This window comes from Triturus cristatus, chromosome 2_2 (assembly GCF_964204655.1).
Source record: "Triturus cristatus chromosome 2_2, aTriCri1.1, whole genome shotgun sequence".
NCBI lineage: Eukaryota > Metazoa > Chordata > Amphibia > Caudata > Salamandridae > Triturus > Triturus cristatus.
The window spans coordinates 1,251,383,441-1,251,402,293 of NC_140582.1; the positions used below are offsets into that span (position 1 = coordinate 1,251,383,441).

The 18,853-nt window shown below is 48.1% G+C and overlaps 1 protein-coding gene across 10 annotated transcripts in view; it reads left to right on the forward strand.

Moving 5' to 3' along the window:
- Positions 1–17,740, forward strand: part of AUP1 (AUP1 lipid droplet regulating VLDL assembly factor) — a 154,793-nt gene extending 137,053 nt beyond the window's left edge. For 5 of the 10 annotated variants that reach the window (XM_085642965.1, XM_085642972.1, XM_085642967.1 and 2 more), the window contains 2 exons: positions 5,538–5,626; positions 13,007–17,740. In XM_085642965.1, coding sequence (XP_085499091.1) covers positions 5,538–5,626; positions 13,007–13,055 — 138 coding nt within the window. In that variant the 3' untranslated portion in view covers positions 13,056–17,740. The remainder of the gene's footprint in view (positions 1–5,537; positions 5,627–13,006) is intronic. The other 5 variants (XM_085642966.1, XM_085642969.1, XM_085642968.1 and 2 more) reach the window with 2 other exon arrangements.
- Positions 17,741–18,853: the final 1,113 nt, after the last annotated feature.

The window sequence follows — 18,853 nt, forward strand, 5'->3', positions numbered from 1 at the left end:
CAATACCCAGGCGCTCCTAGCTCGCTACGATCGCGCACACTATGACACATTAGAAACCCTACTCCAACATCTCCCTGACCAATACAAAGAGGGAGCAGAGATCCTCATCAGGGAGGGACAACTCCTCACGAACGCATCCATTAAGTGTGCACTGGATGCCGCAGATACAGCTGCCAGAGCAATAAACACCAGCGTCATGCTACGACGACACGCCTGGTTACGAATCTCCGGATTCAAACCTGAGGTTCAAAATAACATCCTCAATCAGCCGGTCAACCCCGACTACTTATTCGGGCCAGAAGTTGACACCACCCTAGAAAAAATAAAAAAGGACACAGACACTGCAAAGTCCATGGGGGCTCTCCAAACGCAGACCTTTCGGAGTGGCTCCTTTCGTCGCCCCGGAAATAGAGGAGCAGGCAGAGGACAGGGGTCACAGCAAACCTACAACAAGGGCAACACACAGAGTACCTACGATAAAAACACCCGGGGTGGGTATCGTGGCTCCAGCACAAAGGGCAGAGGACGCGGATACGGCAATACCAGGTCCTCCCCCAAGAACAAACAGTGACGCCCTCTCCCTTCCTCCCGACCACATAACACCTGTCAGGGGAAGGCTACAAAGGTTCCTGTCCACGTGGAACACCATCACCACGGACAGGTGGGTCAAAGATATTATCAAACACGGTTACTGCCTAGAATTACCCTCCACTCCTCCCACAATACCGCCAAAACACCGTCCTATGTCCTCAGAGCACTTAGCGCTATTACAGCAGGAAGTGCTAAGTATGCTGGAAAAAGGCGCAATAGAGGTCGTACCCGTCCACGAGCAAGGCACGGGGGTGTACTCCCTGTACTTCTTAATACCAAAAAAGGACGGGTCACTCAGACCTATACTAGACCTGAGACCCCTCAACCGCTACATTCTCTCAGAGCATTTCCACATGCTCACCCTACAACAAGTACTCCCGCTGCTCAAACAGGGAGACTTCCTGGCCACGCTAGACCTCAAAGATGCGTATTTCCACATACCCATTCACCCCTCACACAGAAAATATCTCAGGTTCACTGTTCAAGGGCAGCACTACCAATTCAAGGTTCTTCCCTTCGGCGTGACAACAGCACCCAGAGTTTTCACAAAGTGCCTAGCTACTGTGGCTGCACATCTACGGAGGCAACACATTCACGTCTACCCTTACCTGGACGACTGGCTTGTTCAGGCAAAGTCAGCACAGCAATGTGCCAGCCACATGTCCCGCACCATTCACCTTCTTCACAGTCTGGGGTTCTCACTAAATTACCCAAAATCACGTCTCCAACCCGCACACGTACAACAGTACCTGGGCGCCACCATAAACACTCTGGCTGCCACAGCTCAGCCAAATTTAGTGAGGATCAACAGCATGCAAATGCTGATTTCCAAGTTCAAACCCCAACACTCCCTTCCTGCGCGAGTGTTTATGCAGTTGATAGGCATGATGGCCTCCTGCATCTTCATAGTCCCACACGCGAGACTACATATGCGCCCGCTTCAGGAGTGCTTAGCACGTCAATGGAATCAGGCTCACAGGCAACTAAAAGACCTAGTGTTGGTGAGCGGTCGGGCATACAACTCTCTGCATTGGTGGAATCCACAAAACCTTTGCAAGGGCCGACCGTTCCAAGAGCCTGTTCCACAAATAATACTGACAGCGGACGCGTCTCTCCAGGGATGGGGAGCTCATGTACTCAATTACACAGTGCAGGGACTATGGACAATACAACAAAAGAAGATGCACATCAACCTTCTAGAACTGATGGCAATCTTCCTAGCAATGAAAGCATTCAAAGTACACTTGTGCAACAAAGTCGTGTTGATCCGGACGGACAACATGACCGCCATGTACTACATACAAAAGCAGGGAGGAACACACTCTCCACAGTTGTCTCATCTGGCTCAGAGCATGTGGAAGTGGGCCATTCAGAGGAACATGTTCCTCATGGCGGAACACCTCCCCGGCAAGGACAACCAGATGGCGGATCTGCTCAGCAGACACAGCCACCAGATGCACGAGTGGGAGTTACACCCATCAGTACTCCAACCGTACTTCCAGCAGTGGGGTCATCCAGAGATGGACCTATTCGCCACAAGCGAAAACGCAAAATGCCAAAGCTTTGCCGCCAGGTTCCCACATCCGCAGTCGCAGGGCAATGCGATATGGATGAACTGGTCCGGCAGATTTGCGTACGCTTTTCCCCCAGCACCATTGATACCGCTGGTGGCACGCAAACTCAGACAACACTCACTAACACTCGTCCTAGTTGCTCCAACATGGGCACGCCAACCATGGTACACCACCTTTCTCGAACTTTCCGTGGTGCCGCATCAAAGGCTGCGGATCAAACCCGCGCATTTGACGCAGAACCATGGAGAGATTCAGCACCCAGATCCGCAACAGCTGAACCTGTCAATCTGGCTCCTGAAGTCCTAGAGTTTGGCTACCTGAACCTGCCTGTATGGACATCATTAAGGAAGCTAGAAGACCCACTACCAGAGCTTGCTATGAAGCCAAATGGAAAAGGTTCGTAATTTATTGCAATAACAATGACATTAACCCGCTAGACGCATCCATCCAAAACATAATTTGTTACCTCTTACACCTATACCGATGCAATCTGGCGTACACCTCTATACGTGTCCATTTGACCGCAATATCAGCCTCTCTCCAGAACAGGCAGCACCTCTCTTTATTCAGAGTGCCTGCCATCAAAGCATTCTTGGAAGGACTCAAACGAGTAATTCCTCCAAGCCACCCACCAGCTCCAATGTGGAACCTCAACTTGGTCCTCACACGCCTGATGGGTCCACCCTTTGAACCTCTACACTCCTGCGAGATTCAATTCCTTACCTGGAAAGTAGCTTTCCTAGTAGCGATCACTTCTTTGAGGAGAGTTAGTGAACTCCAGGCACTAACCGTTCAAGAGCCCTTCATACAGGTTCACGCCAACAGGGTCGTACTACATACCAACCCCAAATTCATGCCCAAGGTGATATCGCAGTTCCACATGAATCAAACTATTGAACTGGCTGTTTTCTTTCAAAACCCACAAACTGTCGCAGAAAGAGCACTCCATACACTGGATGTAAAGAGAGCCCTCATGTACTATATAGACAGGACTAAAGTCTTCAGGAAAACAAAACAACTTTTCGTTGCCTTTGCCCCATACCACAAAGGTAACGCCATCTCCAAAGCAGGTATAGCCAGATGGATCGTTAAATGTATTCAAATTTGCTATCAAAAAGCTAAACGCACATTAACGATTCCCCCACGAGCCCACTCAACACGTAAGTTAGGGGCCTCCATGGCTTTCCTGGGAAACATTCCTGAATATGCTACTTACCAGTATGGATCTGTTCTTGGCATGTAGGGCTGCTGACATTCATATCGCCCTCCCTCCTCCCCGGCGCCTGTGGCAGCTGCAGCTCTCAGAATTACTGTATAGCATGGTCATCACTTTCTGTATCTATTCCATCACTGCCACAATGGCGAAAAACAATCTGAGGATGGATAAGATGCCCATGCGCACTGTGGTCCAGGGGAGGAGTCACCTATCTCAGGATACTTCGAAGACTCTTCCAGGATAACAACGTGCAAACATCCGGACCCAACACTAGGCGGCGATCTATGCACAGATATGAATGTCAGCAGCCCTACATGCCAAGAACAGATGCATACTGGTAAGTAGCATATTCAGTACAGACAGCAAATAATACTTGGTGGGGTACTGTCTGCTTTTAACACGCATATCTGCATGTGAGTATGTGCAGCATGCCATTTATATTTAAACATATATGTGCAGTACACATGTATATTTAAAATACATGCTCACATTTTATAGCAAATTTACGCAATTTTTTATTCACGTGTGTACACACTGCAGTTGCATACACGTACATTTACGAGTTTGTATATGTGCGTTCTGAATGCACACCCGCGTAGAAAGGCACCTGCTCGGGTATGCACAAGTTTGGATACAAAGGCCCATGTGCATACCTAATACACGTGTATTGTATGGCTGTGTTTATGTATCTTTACATATATCACACACATGTGCACGTAGAGCATACAATGTACATTTAATGTGAATATACGAGCATACATGCACATTAAATCGTATATATGCATTTTACGTCGAGTGCGTAGACTACTGTATATATGTGTGTGCACCTGTCTACATATGTGTTTATTGAGCCCTAACCGTGTTTATACTCAAGTAAACACATAAAAGCAGGCGTGCGTGTATAATGCATTCATGCGCATAGTTAAGTGTCCGTTTATATACGTATGCACAGTCACACACATCTTGCGTATTTAGATCAGCTTCTGTGACATGGCGTACTTGAGGCAGAGGGTGCACAGGCCCTCGCACAGTGCTTTGAGTAAAAGAGTACTCCCGTTAGTGCACTCTGCCTCTGCCGATGGCAACACGGGGTTCAGGTCCGCTCTGATGCTGCAGTGGGGCAGATACAGTAGCAAATCCGCCTTAATTTAGCCCTAATCGAGGGCTTCAAAGCCCTGCAGGTCACAAATCGACATCAAAGCAGGTAGCTCAAACCCTCACCAGAGGGGGCCTGCTCCCGGCGCACAGGTAATTAAGTTAAAGCCATTTGCTTTGCTATACAATACCATTAGCAAGGGAAATGGCTTTAACTTAAAGGCGAGACCTATTGCATTTTCAATGCTGGTTTCATCAGCCACCAGATACTCCCTGCCCCTTTGTCTCACTCTTTTCCTGCTTTCTTTCTTTGTTACTGTTTGCTATATTTCTCCTCTTCTTCGTTCCCTCTTATGTTTCTCTCTCTTTTGTTTTGGGTCAAAGGCTGACGACCGAAATAAGTGCTAGTCCGGAAAAATGAGCGCCAGTGAGCCCCACCTGCAATCACTGGCTCAAATAATGCACTAGTGGCCAGAGACCTTGTATAGTATACGAATAACATGAGGATGTGATCTCGAAGTGGTCTCGTAAGTGGTTTGGTCAAATGTTAGTAAGGCTGACTACCAGTGACACTCATGACGAAACCTAGAGGGAGCTAGTCGAACGCCCCAATTTGAGTTCTGTGCCAACTGTCTGAATAATCGGCCTCTGACTTTTTTATGATACATTGGACGCCAAGACTGTGGCACTGTTAAGCAATGAGAGGGAGTATTAAGTAGCGTTCTGTTGCTGCCGCAATATACCTGTAGGCATCCCAGCTGCCCTATCCCCATGGCAACCGTGACATCTGCATTGGTACAGGGGCATTTCCATCCCACAGCAAAGGCCCCATAGGTCGTTTCCAGAGCGAGTCTTGCACCAAAAGGAATGGTGAGAGTTCCAGGGACAGAAGGTGCCCTGTCCTGGGTGCACGCGTGCGCATCCCATCATTCGGACCTGTTCAGATGCTGAAAGCAGACCTGTAGGATGATGATACATGACAGATTTAACTTCTCTTCACATGCCAAGTGAATAGCGAGCCTCATACTCTCCAGTCACCCATTTGTCTTTTCTCTCTGCAGCCCAATGCTAAAACGTTTTCTCGATCTCCAACGGCAAGGCACCTGTCACTTCAAGAAAGAAAAGACGCCCTGTACGACTATGCAAGGAGGTAAGCAGAACTGTGTCCAATGAAACTACCCCTTGGGTTGTTACTGCGAGTCTGTTAATCCAGAATGGTTGCTGAGTCAGGCATTATCACGCCATGCTGCTACTCCAGGCATTGTGACTAGGCACTGCTACGCCACTGCACCTTGTCAGGCATCATGACGCTCTGCTGCTATGCCACTGCACAATGTCAGGCAGCGTGACGTTTCACTGCTATGGGCCTGTACCTTGTCAGGCAGCGCAACGTCCCACTGCTATGCCACTGTACCTTGTCAGGTAGCTTGACAGCCCATTAATAAGCCACTGTACCTTGTCAGGCAGCGTGACGCCCCACTGCTCCACCACTGCACCTTGTCAGGCAGCGTGACACCCCACTGCTCCACCACTGCACCTTGTCAGGCAGCGTGACGCCCCACTGCTCCACCACTGCACCTTGTCAGGCAGCGTGACACCCCACTGCTCCACCACTGCACCTTGTCAGGCAGCGTGACGCCCCACTGCTCCACCACTGCACCTTGTCAGGCAGCGTGACGCCCCACTGCTCCACCACTGCACCTTGTCAGGCAGCGTGACGCCCCGCTGCTACGCCACTGCACCTTGTCAGGCAACATGACACCCCACTGCTACACCACTGTACCTTGTCGAGCAGCGTGAAGCTGCACTACTGTACATTGTCAGACATTGTGCAGACCAGCTGCTACACCATTGTACAATGTCAGGCAACGTGACGCCCCACTGCTCCACCACTGTACAATGTCTGGCAGCGTGACATCCCGCTTCTACGCCACTGTACAATGGCAGCGTGACATCCCGCTGCTAGGCCACTGTACATTGTCAGGCAGCATGATGCCGCACTATTGTACATTATCACGGATTGTGAAGCTCCACTGCTACGCCACTGTACATTGTCTGGCATTGTGAAGCTCTACTGCTGCGCCACTATACAATGTCTGGCAGCGTGATATCCCGCTGCTACGCCACTGTACATTGTCAGGCAGCGTGATGCCACACTGCTGGACATTGTCACACATTGTGAAGCGCCACTGGACATTGTCACACATTGTGAAGCTCCATTGCTACGCCACTGTACCTTGTCTGGCAGCGTGATGCTGCACTACTGTACATTGTCAGGCATTGTGTAGGCCAGCTGCTACACCACTGTACAATGTCAGGCAGCGTGACGCCCCACTGCTACACCACTGTACAATGTCAGGCAGCGTGACGCCCTACTGCTACGCCACTGTACAATGTCAGGCAGCGTGATGCCCCACTGCTACGCCACTGTACAATGTCAGGCAGCGTGATGCCCCACTGCTACGCCACTGTACAATGTCAGGCAGCGTGATGCCCCACTGCTACGCCACTGTACAATGTCAGGCAGCGTGATGCCCCACTGCTACGCCACTGTACAATGTCAGGCAGCGTGATGCCCCACTGCTACGCCACTGTACAATGTCAGGCAGCGTGACGCCCCACTGCTACGCCACTGTACAATGTCAGGCAGCGTGCCGCCCCACTGCTACGCCACTGTACAATGTCAGGCAGCGTGACGCCCCACTGCTACACCACTGTACAATGTCAGGCAGCGTGACGCCCTACTGCTACGCCACTGTACAATGTCAGGCAGCGTGATGCCCCACTGCTACGCCACTGTACAATGTCAGGCAGCGTGATGCCCCACTGCTACGCCACTGTACAATGTCAGGCAGCGTGATGCCCCACTGCTACGCCACTGTACAATGTCAGGCAGCGTGATGCCCCACTGCTACGCCACTGTACAATGTCAGGCAGCGTGACGCCCCACTGCTACGCCACTGTACAATGTCAGGCAGCGTGCCGCCCCACTGCTACGCCACTGTACAATGTCAGGCAGCGTGATGCCCCACTGCTACGCCACTGTACAATGTCAGGCAGCGTGACGCCCCACTGCTACGCCACTGTACAATGTCCGGCAGTGTGACGCCCCACTGCTACGCCACTGTACAATGTCCGGCAGTGTGACGCCCCACTGCTACGCCACTGTACAATGTCGGGCAGTGTGACGCCCCACTGCCACGCCACTGTACAATGTCCGGCAGCGTGACGCCCCACTGCTACGCCACTGTACAATGTCAGGCAGCGTGATGCCCCACTGCTACTCCACTGTACAATGTCAGGCAGCGTGCCGCCCCACTGCTACGCCACTGTACAATGTCAGGCAGCGTGCCGCCCCACTGCTACGCCACTGTACAATGTCAGGCAGCGTGCCGCCCCACTGCTACGCCACTGTACAATGTCAGGCATCGTGACTACGCGCTGCTACACAACTGTACTGTGCTGTATTTTCTCTTCACAGCAATATGATTCCATTGTAGTCCACCTTTAAAGATAAGACAACAGGTTTCGGCTGTAATGTTGAGGAGTCACCCCTCTTTTCAGTGGCATCTACTGTGCCCTCTTCCCAGGCTGCACGTGGAGTGGCAGTATTGGCAGCATAATGCTAGCCTAGGACGACATTCAGTGTCTCCTGCACCTGGGGATTAAACTGCCTTTTGTCTCCCCAGGCAGTTAACATATAACTGGGGTTCTCCTATGTCCAGATGTTTGTGACTTGCATGCGAGGGAGGAACCTGTGTGTCTTTGCACCTCACCATCACAAGGTAGTTGTTTCCTTTGTGCAAAACCTCTGTTATCCATCATGGTCACCAGGGCTTGAATGTCTGCCTTGCCTTCCCTTCGCTGAAAACAGCAGTCTCTGTGAGCCTAGCCAGCCAGAAAGCACTTTTTATGTAGCTGCTGTTCCCCTACCAAAGTGAAACCTGCCCCATTGTTTTCAACCTGAGCCAGCCCAAACCAGTATCAGGAGGGGAAAAAGAGGTGCATCCCCTGGACAAGACTGGATAAAACGTGATGACCTCAGAGATCTGAAAGGTGCATGGAAGATGTATACTGGACGAAATTTCAACAAGTATATCTGAATGTTTCTACTCCATAACTGAGGGCATGCACACGAGTGTAGTAGAGAGAGACAAGTAGTGGGACTGCTTCCAGAGCGCCATTCTCCCTCCAGGCAGTGCGTTCAGCATCTGCAGAGCTGATTCTCTTGATCTGTGTAAGAAAGAAGGCCAACTTACCCATCTGCTGGAGAGCCCCTGGCCTGGAAGAAAAGCCCGCCTCACAGCCACCAAGGTCCAGCAGCTGGAAGGACCTGAAAGCGACGTGCTCAACAGTCTGATTGTGGACGTGGGATAAGAGCTCACCATTGACCGCTGCCCAGCGGAAGCCATCCATCTGGGTCAGGAGAAGCTTAATCTCCTTTTGCTACTGAGTACTTAGCCGGCTCTCCCCTGGGCAAACCCCGTTCCCTGAGTGCCTGTACCTCTGTTTGCAGCCATCCTGTAGTCGTAAGACAGTTTGACTTCAACCTTTAACCTATAGTCCTTCCAGAACCATTGGAATTTTGTTGCCAGCCCTCGTGGGTGCTATTAACAGCTGAAGCTGCAGACAGGATGGCTTGGCACGGTTCAGAAATCCAGTGACTACTGGACTCTGTTGCCCACTGTGAGTGCCCCATGGTCTCGTGGGCTCCCAGACAACTTGAAAAACTCTCCTGGTAAGACTGTAAATACTGGCCCTCCAGTCATACAACACATTTAGGACATACAAAGTAATTTGCGACTTGGTGGAGACAGTGGCTGGCAAGCTGTTAAATAGCTACCGGATTTAGACTCCAGTGACTGTGCCCTCTGACACTGGACATGGGACCACTCACTAAATTATTCACACTTCCCCCTTACTTTACCCTCTCCCACTTTCCACCTTAACACTTCCAGGTCACCATTATACAGTGGCATGTACTTAGCGACATGGGTGGACTATACTGTTCTTTAGATGGTCCACGGCGCTTATCATGGCAGATGCACAGGGCACATACCAGGGGTGCCCCAGATTACTAAAATCAAAGCTCCACCACAGTTCATCTTGGCATCTGCAGTGACTTTGAAGTAAGCTTGCAAAAACCATGTAAAGAATTCACTTTAGTTCAGGCTTGAGATGTGGCGTTATGGTTCTTGGGCAGGGCATAGAGCTGCCCGGTGGAATGACATTGCCACATGACTCTCTGTGAAACAAGAAGCACAGCCCTAGTGTTCAGGAGCTGGAACTGCTTCTGAGGTCTTATCTCTCGCCCAGGAGGGGCTAGGCATTTCGCTCTTTTATTGCTAATCTCCATTTCTAATGATAAATATTTTACTTTCCTGTAAGTCATTTCTTTTTAAAGTTAATACTTGTCTACACATTGAAATAAGTAACTTTTATTAACAATGTTTAAACTGTTTGTGTCTACCCAACACAATATGATCCTGACAACATGGCTAAGTGTCTTGCCCAGCCGAGGCAGATTTGTTCTTGGGTTCTAACGTGCTCTACAAATGTGGCCACCAAACGTGCATTGAACGGACCCCATATCAGCCCGAGAGCAGTCTGGACTCCAGGGAGTTTGCAGCACCGAAACTGCAACTGTCAAAATACTGGGTGACATTCACTGCATGGCGATGCTGCCTCATTCTTCTTTGTGTCGCCAACTTTCGATAGTTGGCCACTGCAGGCTGCTCCCATCTGGAAACACACGGGCATTTGTGTGAGGCCCTGAGCTGGTTCTCATCCTTCCTACTAGTCCCAAGCAGCTGGTCAGACTGGGATTCTCGCTTCAGATCTTGACCCTCTTGTATGTCTTGTTCCCCCAGGGATCAGTCCTTGCACGTTAGTTCAGTGCTGATCGGGGAGCTTGCCATGGCTGTCTACCAGATTCAAGGTGGCGCACGGATCCGTTAAAGCGCACCTCAGTCCTAGACATTCTTACAGTGAAAAAGTGCCCGACTAATCTATAAAATGAGATGTCTTTGGGCATCCACAAGCTTGTTTCATGGAAAACTGAATTCAGCCTGGCTTGTGGACTTCAAGAAGCCAAATTAAGAGGCAGCAACAGATCTACATGACTACTTTGCCCCTCCTCTCGCTGTCCAAATTATTTGATCTTGTCTTCACATATCGAACAAGTAGTAACTAAAGCCAGTGATTACCCAACTCAAACCATTTGTTCTACCCAGCAAGTTCCAACACATTGTATATTAGACACACTAAATGTTGTGGGCTTTGTTCTGGAATGAGAAAATTACCAAATTTCCCAAGTTCTGAGAGTTTGCCATTTGTCCCCTTCAAAGCCAAAGTAAAGTTAAAAACTGAATAGTTGTTCCTATGAAGTAAATAAAAATACTGCAACCTGAACATCACGCTCTTCCCACAAGTTATCGGTGCAAACAGAAACCTTCACTTTTTAAGACTTGAAACCGAACAATTCAGACTGGACAAAGCGGCAACGTGGGCCTTCCCTGGAGCAGTACCCTCTCCGTGGAACTTTATTGTAAATGACCTGAGACATGCGGAGACCTTAATGGTACTCCACAGAAATCTGAGGATGACCCACTTGTTAAATCTAATTTGTAGATGGTTCCCTGCGGTCTTTACTTCCCCACTGACTTGTTTCTCTCTCACATCTTCTTCCTCTCGTTTTTGTCTATCAAATGTTTTTGTTCCCACGCTGCCTTTTAACTTTTGCGTTCGCTGCCACCTCGCAATATCTTAGTTTTGACTTTCTCCACCCGCACCCATCACATTTTAACCACACTTCCTCCTCTTGCAACTAGCTCGCCTCTGTTTTCACCCTTTATTGTAGTTTCATATCCACACTAGCAATGTTGTTGATTTGACTACTCCTACAATACTACCTACACTACTACTACTATTTTAGACAGATTCTGCACACAAGTGGTGCAACCCACTCGCCCTAACTGCCAGTACAAGGCCAATGAATTTCCAAATTTTCAGTAAAACATGTTTTTTCAAGAGTATGTCGGCTCTTTCGTCATGTTGTTAATTACAGAGACAGAGACAAGGGGGGATAGGACAGACAACACCAGTGCTGCGTTTTATCTCCGTAAATGGTGCGACACAAATCATACCTTGTTTTGAAGTTGACCCAAGATACCTGTCGCTGAAAATGAGCAGTGTTCAGTTAGTGGCTTTTCAGTGGTCATGGCAAAGAGTCCAAGCAGAGGGTGAGGTGTTTCATGTGTGTAGGAATTGCAGTTGCAAAGTACTTGTACCTTGTGGTGCATCCCCCATAGTCTTAAGATGCAGAGGTGTTGACTTCTAGTATCCTCATCCACAAGTCATGGGCAAGCACGGTTCCTGCCTCGGGTCAGGGTTTTTGTGTGCTTTTCCCTCCCCTTACCACACACAACTTCTTTAGTAAGCAAATGATCCCAATGATACACACCTCTGATAACACCAGAGTGGACATGTCAATTGTGGTGCACACATCTCAAATGTAGGTCATTGGAGAGAGAGCATAAAATACCTCCGGCGCCACGAATGTATCCCAGGACTGAGCAGTCTTAACTTGGATGCATGACCGAACGTCCCTCCATCTCCTAGTGTTGACATAAAGCACTCCCTCTCTATTAAAGGGGGATTGTGCCTCTAACATGAGGGTTTTTCTTACCCCAGACTAGATGCTGGTACATACACCACGCCCTGCTATTCTGGGGTTCGAGAATCTAAAGGTGGTCCCATACAGGGCATAGTAGGCTTACATTGGACGTGCCATTAGAAGTGATACAAAACTCGCCCGTGATCGATGTCCAACCTAAAACACTTTCAAACCTTGTTAGCTGCAAGATGAAGCGCCGCGTGTGAGTGTCTGGCAGCCGCAAGTTCAACACTATTCTGAAGGCAGCCACTAGCTTTATTGCTCTAGTTTTGCGCCAGTGACTGCTGATAATACTGTATCCAGCTTTGTTCCCCCACTTTAAATCTATTCTCCGATGCATTTGAAGTATATTTGTGTTGTCGCATCGCTTTTTATTGAATGTTACAGTTCATAAACCATTGAAGTCTGAGGCCCTTCAAGTGGCGATGCGATTGGTCGCCGTTTACCCACGACTTAAAGGAGAATTGTCCTTCAGCTCACCCATCAGTGCACATATGCCACAGTTTTCTCCCTCCCAGTGATCCATACACTATCACGTCCTTTGTAACAGTGTGCAAGCTGTGTGTATGTTGGATCCTGTTTGCAGTCTTTGCGATGTTGAACTAGTTTCGCATTTGGTCAAACTAGTCGCCCAGACACTTATTAAACGGAATGTTCTGGCTGTAGAGATAAGCGAGCTGTACCTCTGAAGATGTGAAATGAATAAAGGCAGGCGGCGCCTCAAATGTTTTCATAGTCGATTCCTGTAGATTTCCCTGAGTTGTGTACCCCTGCGAGCCTGGTGTGGATGAGGCGTTCGAATTGTGGGTTTAGCCTCTCCTTGGTAATCTTTTATATACATTGTCTTTTCTACAGCCGGTACCTCCAGAAATATGGTCCCCCCTCCTCTGAAAAACATGAGTGATGGACGTGTGAGACGACAACCAGGCCTTCAGCACTTGAGCACTTCAAGAAGAAGAAAAAACTCTGAACTTCACAATTGTTTGGAAGGTGGGGGAAGGGTGTGGGTGGGAGAGTGGGACATCGACAGCCCAGCCACTCTACCAGAAGCACATTTGTGTCTCCTTGTGAGCAGGACCTGTAGCAATGGCGAGTTTAACGTTTGGCAGTGGACCATGTGCTGCTCGAGCGAGGAGGCTCAGCCCTTGGAGGCACACGTATGGTGCTTCTGCATGAAGTCCCTTTCATGCTGTTCTTCCCCCGAACTGCAGTGTGTTTTAGTACTAAATCAGAAACTCACACAGAGGAATGTTTTCCAATCCAGTAAGAGGCAACGATCCTTAGCAAAACCAACAGTGATATTTTTTTTATTTTGAAGAGCCAAAATACAGATGCAATCTTTACCCGTGTTTTGCTTCAATGTGTAGAATGCAGTGTCTCCTCTCCACAATAGCGTCTGTCTCTGGGACCACCTCAAAAGCTGCGTTATTGGCACCATAAAATGTCAAGTTTCTGGACAATGATACTGTCACAAATATTAAGTCATGACAGGCAGTAGTGTGGGTCCGTGCCATCTCTACGAAACAATGCGCACCATAAAGCCTTATATTTGCAGATAAGGTTCCATGGATGTTGAATACCGTGGCCCCTTTGTCTGTCATTTGATGTAACTCTTTTGACTTGCCTACTCACTGCTACAAACTTCATTTGACTGGTCTGTTCTCCTCTGTACAGGATACTCCCTGCTCCTCCATCCTGCTTAATTTCCTGCAATACAAGGCTGTGGTCGTTTGTGGTAAGGGGTCTATGTAGCTGACTCACCCTGAGGTTTGTTTTGAAGTTGGGACAAAACATCAGTCGCAGTTGCAATGTAGGTTTGTAGTCCTGGCAGAAAGTGTGTTCAGAGTTACTTGTGGATGGAGATCAAGGGATGAGACCCGCAGTTGCCATTCTGGCGAAGGTCTCAGAAGGATGGACGGGCGTCGGAGCTTCTTTGGTCGCCACCTGTAGAGGAGCCTCTTATGAATACCTGCCTTGGAGGTGAAGCATGGCGCCTTCCTTCAAGATTCAGCATTTTACTTTGCTGCAGAGAACGCATGGTCGTCTTTGAGCTGAGAGAGCATCATGTCCGTAACACAGACCCGTACTTTGCCATGGGCAAGTGGGCGAACTTGAAACCCGCTCAAGCTACATTGGGATATCATATTGACCTCTGAGCTTCTTGGTTGTCTGGTCAAATATGGTTTCCGCCTGCGTGGCCGGGGCTGGAGATGACATTCCTTCCTTAGCTGAAGATTGTCCGCTTTGGTGGAGGCTTAGATGTGGTGTGGTACATGAGTGCTGGTTAGCCCAAGTGGTCCATGCAGTTCTCCTCAGATTGAGTTACATGCTCACAGCGGCACAGCTCTGACATTGCTGTTGTACTCTGGAAGCTGCATTAGGAAATGATTCAGTAACCATTGTGCTTTTTTTTTTTATATATTAAGGAGCTCACCTGTGGGCTCTCCTTTACAATAAATACGAGTGAAACTGAAATCTCTGCCTGCCAGACTCTAGTAACTGTGAAATGAAAGAGCTGTGTGTGATAAGCACGGATGTAGCTGAGAAGTGGTGCGTCGTGCTGCTGGCCTGTAGGGTGGAGTGTGCATAGAACCCATTTGCTATAGACCGTCCACCATGGCGACAGCTGGCATTTTGTTGCTGAGACTGGACTCCATCGACTGCAACCAGTGCGGTGTTCTGTCCTAGACACAATAGTCCTCAGAGGCTTCACATCCCTATTGTGAAAGGGCGATGGAACAGCGTTTTTGGTAAGGGTCTGTCCCCACTGCTGCTTCTGGAGTAAGTATGTCGCCTTTTGTGTTTGACTTTGTGCGCATCACCGATGAAGGTTCCTGTACTTGGTGAAGCTTGTCGGAGTGTGTCTTTGAGGCATCTTGCTGGTACAGTTCCCCAAATAGCGCCTGGAAGTGTCAAAGTGCTGCCCATCAGCCAGTACCATGCAGCACCTCTGCATCCACGAGTGGATTGGGAGTGTTTTATAAACAGTAATATTTGCCTCCTATCGCCGGACTATTTATTTTTGTCCTCCAGCATTCTTAGTAGGGTTCCATACCCGAATCACCCCAGGGACCTTGTATCAATACACCTAACTGGTGTTTTTCGAAGCACTCTCCAATACCTGGTCTTCCACCACCAGTTCAGAGACATAGAGGTGAACTGTGATTACTTTTCCACTTCTCACCAAGCCAGTGTGTGGCGTCCGCCCTTTATTTGGCTGCTCAGAGTTTGTTGGAATGCGTGCAGCGCTACTAGGATCTTTCAAGCATCTTTACCACCAAAGATGTCTGTAAAGAAACGGAGTGGGCTATAGACAGGGTTTTAGTCTTTTAGTTTTTATTTGTTGCCAGTTGCAGCGTTTTTTTCCCATTACTGTTCGATGTCTGACCTGCTGTTGCATGACACCTCTGATGTAAACGCAGTTACTACAGAAAGGTGTTAACCAAGATGTATAGGCTGAAGCCATCATAACATAGCCTGGCTGGTTAGGGTGCATGTAGCATAGCGCTGTGCATGCCCTGCTTGCCACACATTGGCACGGGTCCCAGTTTTGATCCTCTGATGTTCGGTCCCACCAGCTCGAGAGGTGGACACTGGTGGTTTCAGAGCCCATGTTCAGCAGGACCTTTACAACGTGTCTCCCAAAGTAAACTGAAGATAACTCCATGCCCCTAGACCATCACTGCTGTGTGTTGATCGAAGTATGTTGTGTGCACTTGCGGTAAGCTGTGCTGTATGGTTGTACAATGGAAACTTCTGCAGTGTGCACGTATATCACCTCTAGTGCACACGTGGGAGACCGTTCTCTGCAGCCATGCTGTATTTAATCACTCAAGGTGCCAAGTCTTGTCGAGGTTTTATTGACATCTATGCCTAATGTGAGTTGTTGCTTTTAACTGAAAGAAAAACAGCTTGTTTCTGCACATTTGTGTTAATAGTTGGTGTTTAGAACGAGCTCTTCTTTGACTCTAAAGTGTGAAAATTGCTTAGTTATGTTGTATATTCCAGTCAGTCCCTAGTTTGAATTTGTGAGACAGATTGTATGTGTGCTCTGCTTCTTATAAAAGCACACCTGCACACAGAGCTGGTGGGGGTAGATTGGTATAAATCGCTCACTATCTGTGTGAACCCTTGTTGTGCTGCCGAGTCTTGTGGCAATGGGGGCATCCACTTGTGCTCACTTTCATCTCCAACTGCTCCCACCACAGACGCGATTGAACCGAAGAAGTGGCTGTCCATGCAATAAGACGCTTGGGCAGTAAAGGAAAGTAAAAAGGTTCCAAAATGGCGCTCTCTGTGACCCACAAGGAGCTGCTACTCACACGGACTCTGCCAACCTAAGCACAGGCAATTTCATTGGACTTGGTGCTGTAGAAGTTTAGCTCCTCAGTCTAAAACCACCTGTTAATACAGGTGTTATGCTCAAATTACTGTGACGTTCCTATCAAACTTTGATTAATGTGAATCAAACTTTCCAGTTACGTAACGCCAATGATCTAAGCAGTAAACAAGTTTTCCACTGTTAATAAAGAAGCTCTACAAGGGGGTGAAACTGTTGTGTAGTGAGTTTGCTCAGGGCAGTCATTTCATTTATCTAGTCTCCGTATTAGTGCCAAGCGGCGCTATAAGGCTTATTACCACTACTGGAGCATTTAATCGCCAAAGTAGTGCCGATAGGCGCTATAAGTCCTATCATTACCACCGTGGAGCATTTAGTCGCCAAAGTAGTCCCAAGAGGCGCTATAAGGTATGTCATTATCACTAGTGGTGCATTTGGTCTCAGAAGCAGTGCCGATAGGTGCAATCTGGCATGTCCTTATCGCTAGTGAAGCTTCGTTTTTTCTCCTTTCCTACTGCATAGAGCTAGTAGCAGGTGAGGAAGGTTGACCTGTGCATGTAAACTGCTTTGTTCAGGAAAACAGTTCGTCTGTCGGGTCATTACGTTGTGCCTAAACCAGAGGGTGTTGACTTTAAATGTATGATCAGAGTAGCCTGTGATAACTGCCCAGCTTATGTGCGCAAGCGATTTTGCACAAGTGTAAAAGCAAGGCCGTACTAAGAGGGGGATTCCTAAAGCCCATCTGTATTTCTTCCAGTGCTCGCATCCGTGCCCTGTAAGCAGACAAGACATGGACTGCAGCCCAACGAGCTTCCCGGAAGAAACCCCTGGCTTCAGTCCAGAAAGCCAGGCTTCTGAACAGCTTCTGTAGGGAGAGTGATCAGTGGCGCACCACAGAAGGAGTCAAAGATTTCTGGACAACAGTCTTGTGTAAGCTTGAATCAAGCAAGGCTTTTACTTGCACACAGTCTGAGGGAGTAACCATGCAGTCTCTTAAGGTGTCAAAGCTGTGCAATGGCAGCTGATTGAACAAAGCACTGGAAATCCACTTGATGTGATTTATCCTCGGTTGGGCTTTCTCTTGCAAAAAAAAAATAAATCATAGCTGTAATAGCATCTTGTTATGAATTATGGGATTTTCTATTGATAAAAATAATATTTCCAGCCAGGTTCCTGCAAATCCTTTTAAATTGTACAATTTAAATTTTTGGAAAAAACATTTTTGTGAATAAAACATGCATACAAGTCAACATTTTTTGTCTCTTTATTTTAATACAATTGTAATTTGCTATCCAGTACGATACATTGCATTTACCTGAAAAGACGGCAGTTTGTAAAAACGTCCCCTTTAGATAAAGGAGAAATGATGGCACAGGCATTACTTTAAACACAAAGAAACCTCACCCTGTTCCTTTAAGGATTCGAGAAATATCCGGTCTGGGAATACCAGACAGTGTCAGTTTTCCAACGTGGCTTTGCTGACGTCTAGTATCCTTGAAAGTGCAGCTCTTTATTTTGGCTTCAAGTTACAGTTTGAAAGAAGATTTGTAATGTTTCTTTATAGGCATATACCAGTCTATCATTCCATTGCTTTCCCTGAAGGTAATGTCTCCTCTTCCTTTGTTTCAGTTCGGGTTGGTTCTTCTCACCTTTTCAGTCATTGTGTTGGCAATCTGACAAATGCCATTGTTGAGGTGGAAAAAAGCCATGAAAATAACAGAAGACCAGAGAAGCACCGTCTGAGATTAAAGACATGGGCGGGAGCTTATGGGCCTAAGCGTTGCTTTTTTGATGTACAGTGGGGGCCCATGAGGAATATCACTTTACCTCAAGTTGAAGGCCTGACATTAACCAAATATTTGACCTCTGAGGTGAGACTTTCATGAACCTTCCTACCATGGCAAACACATAAATATAGACCGACACAATTCTTTACACCACCATGTGGCCTCATCAAGATGATTCCAGGAGAGTGAACAGCCCAAGGGAAGAAGCTGCCGAGCCCCGGTGGGACTGTCTAATCCACAGCCTGATGATTATCTGCCATCTGGGATCAGACCTACAACTAAGACGCATGCCAGCTTGCGTCTAGGTTTGTTGGCCCTACATTTCCCACACACGAACACTACGCCATTCATCGGACTAAGACACAGATTGAGACCGATATTTCAACCACACTGCTTTTCATGACCGCAGACGAGATGCAAACCAGGCTTTCTCCAGGGTGTCTCTTGTGCCCTTTCATGTGGGTCGGAAGAGGACTACTGAGTTCTAGTTGAATATTTCTTTCTACTGGAGTTATTCTCAGTTTTTTAAACATTACTGTCATAGGCTTCAGATGGGTCACTGGTTCCTTTGGGCAT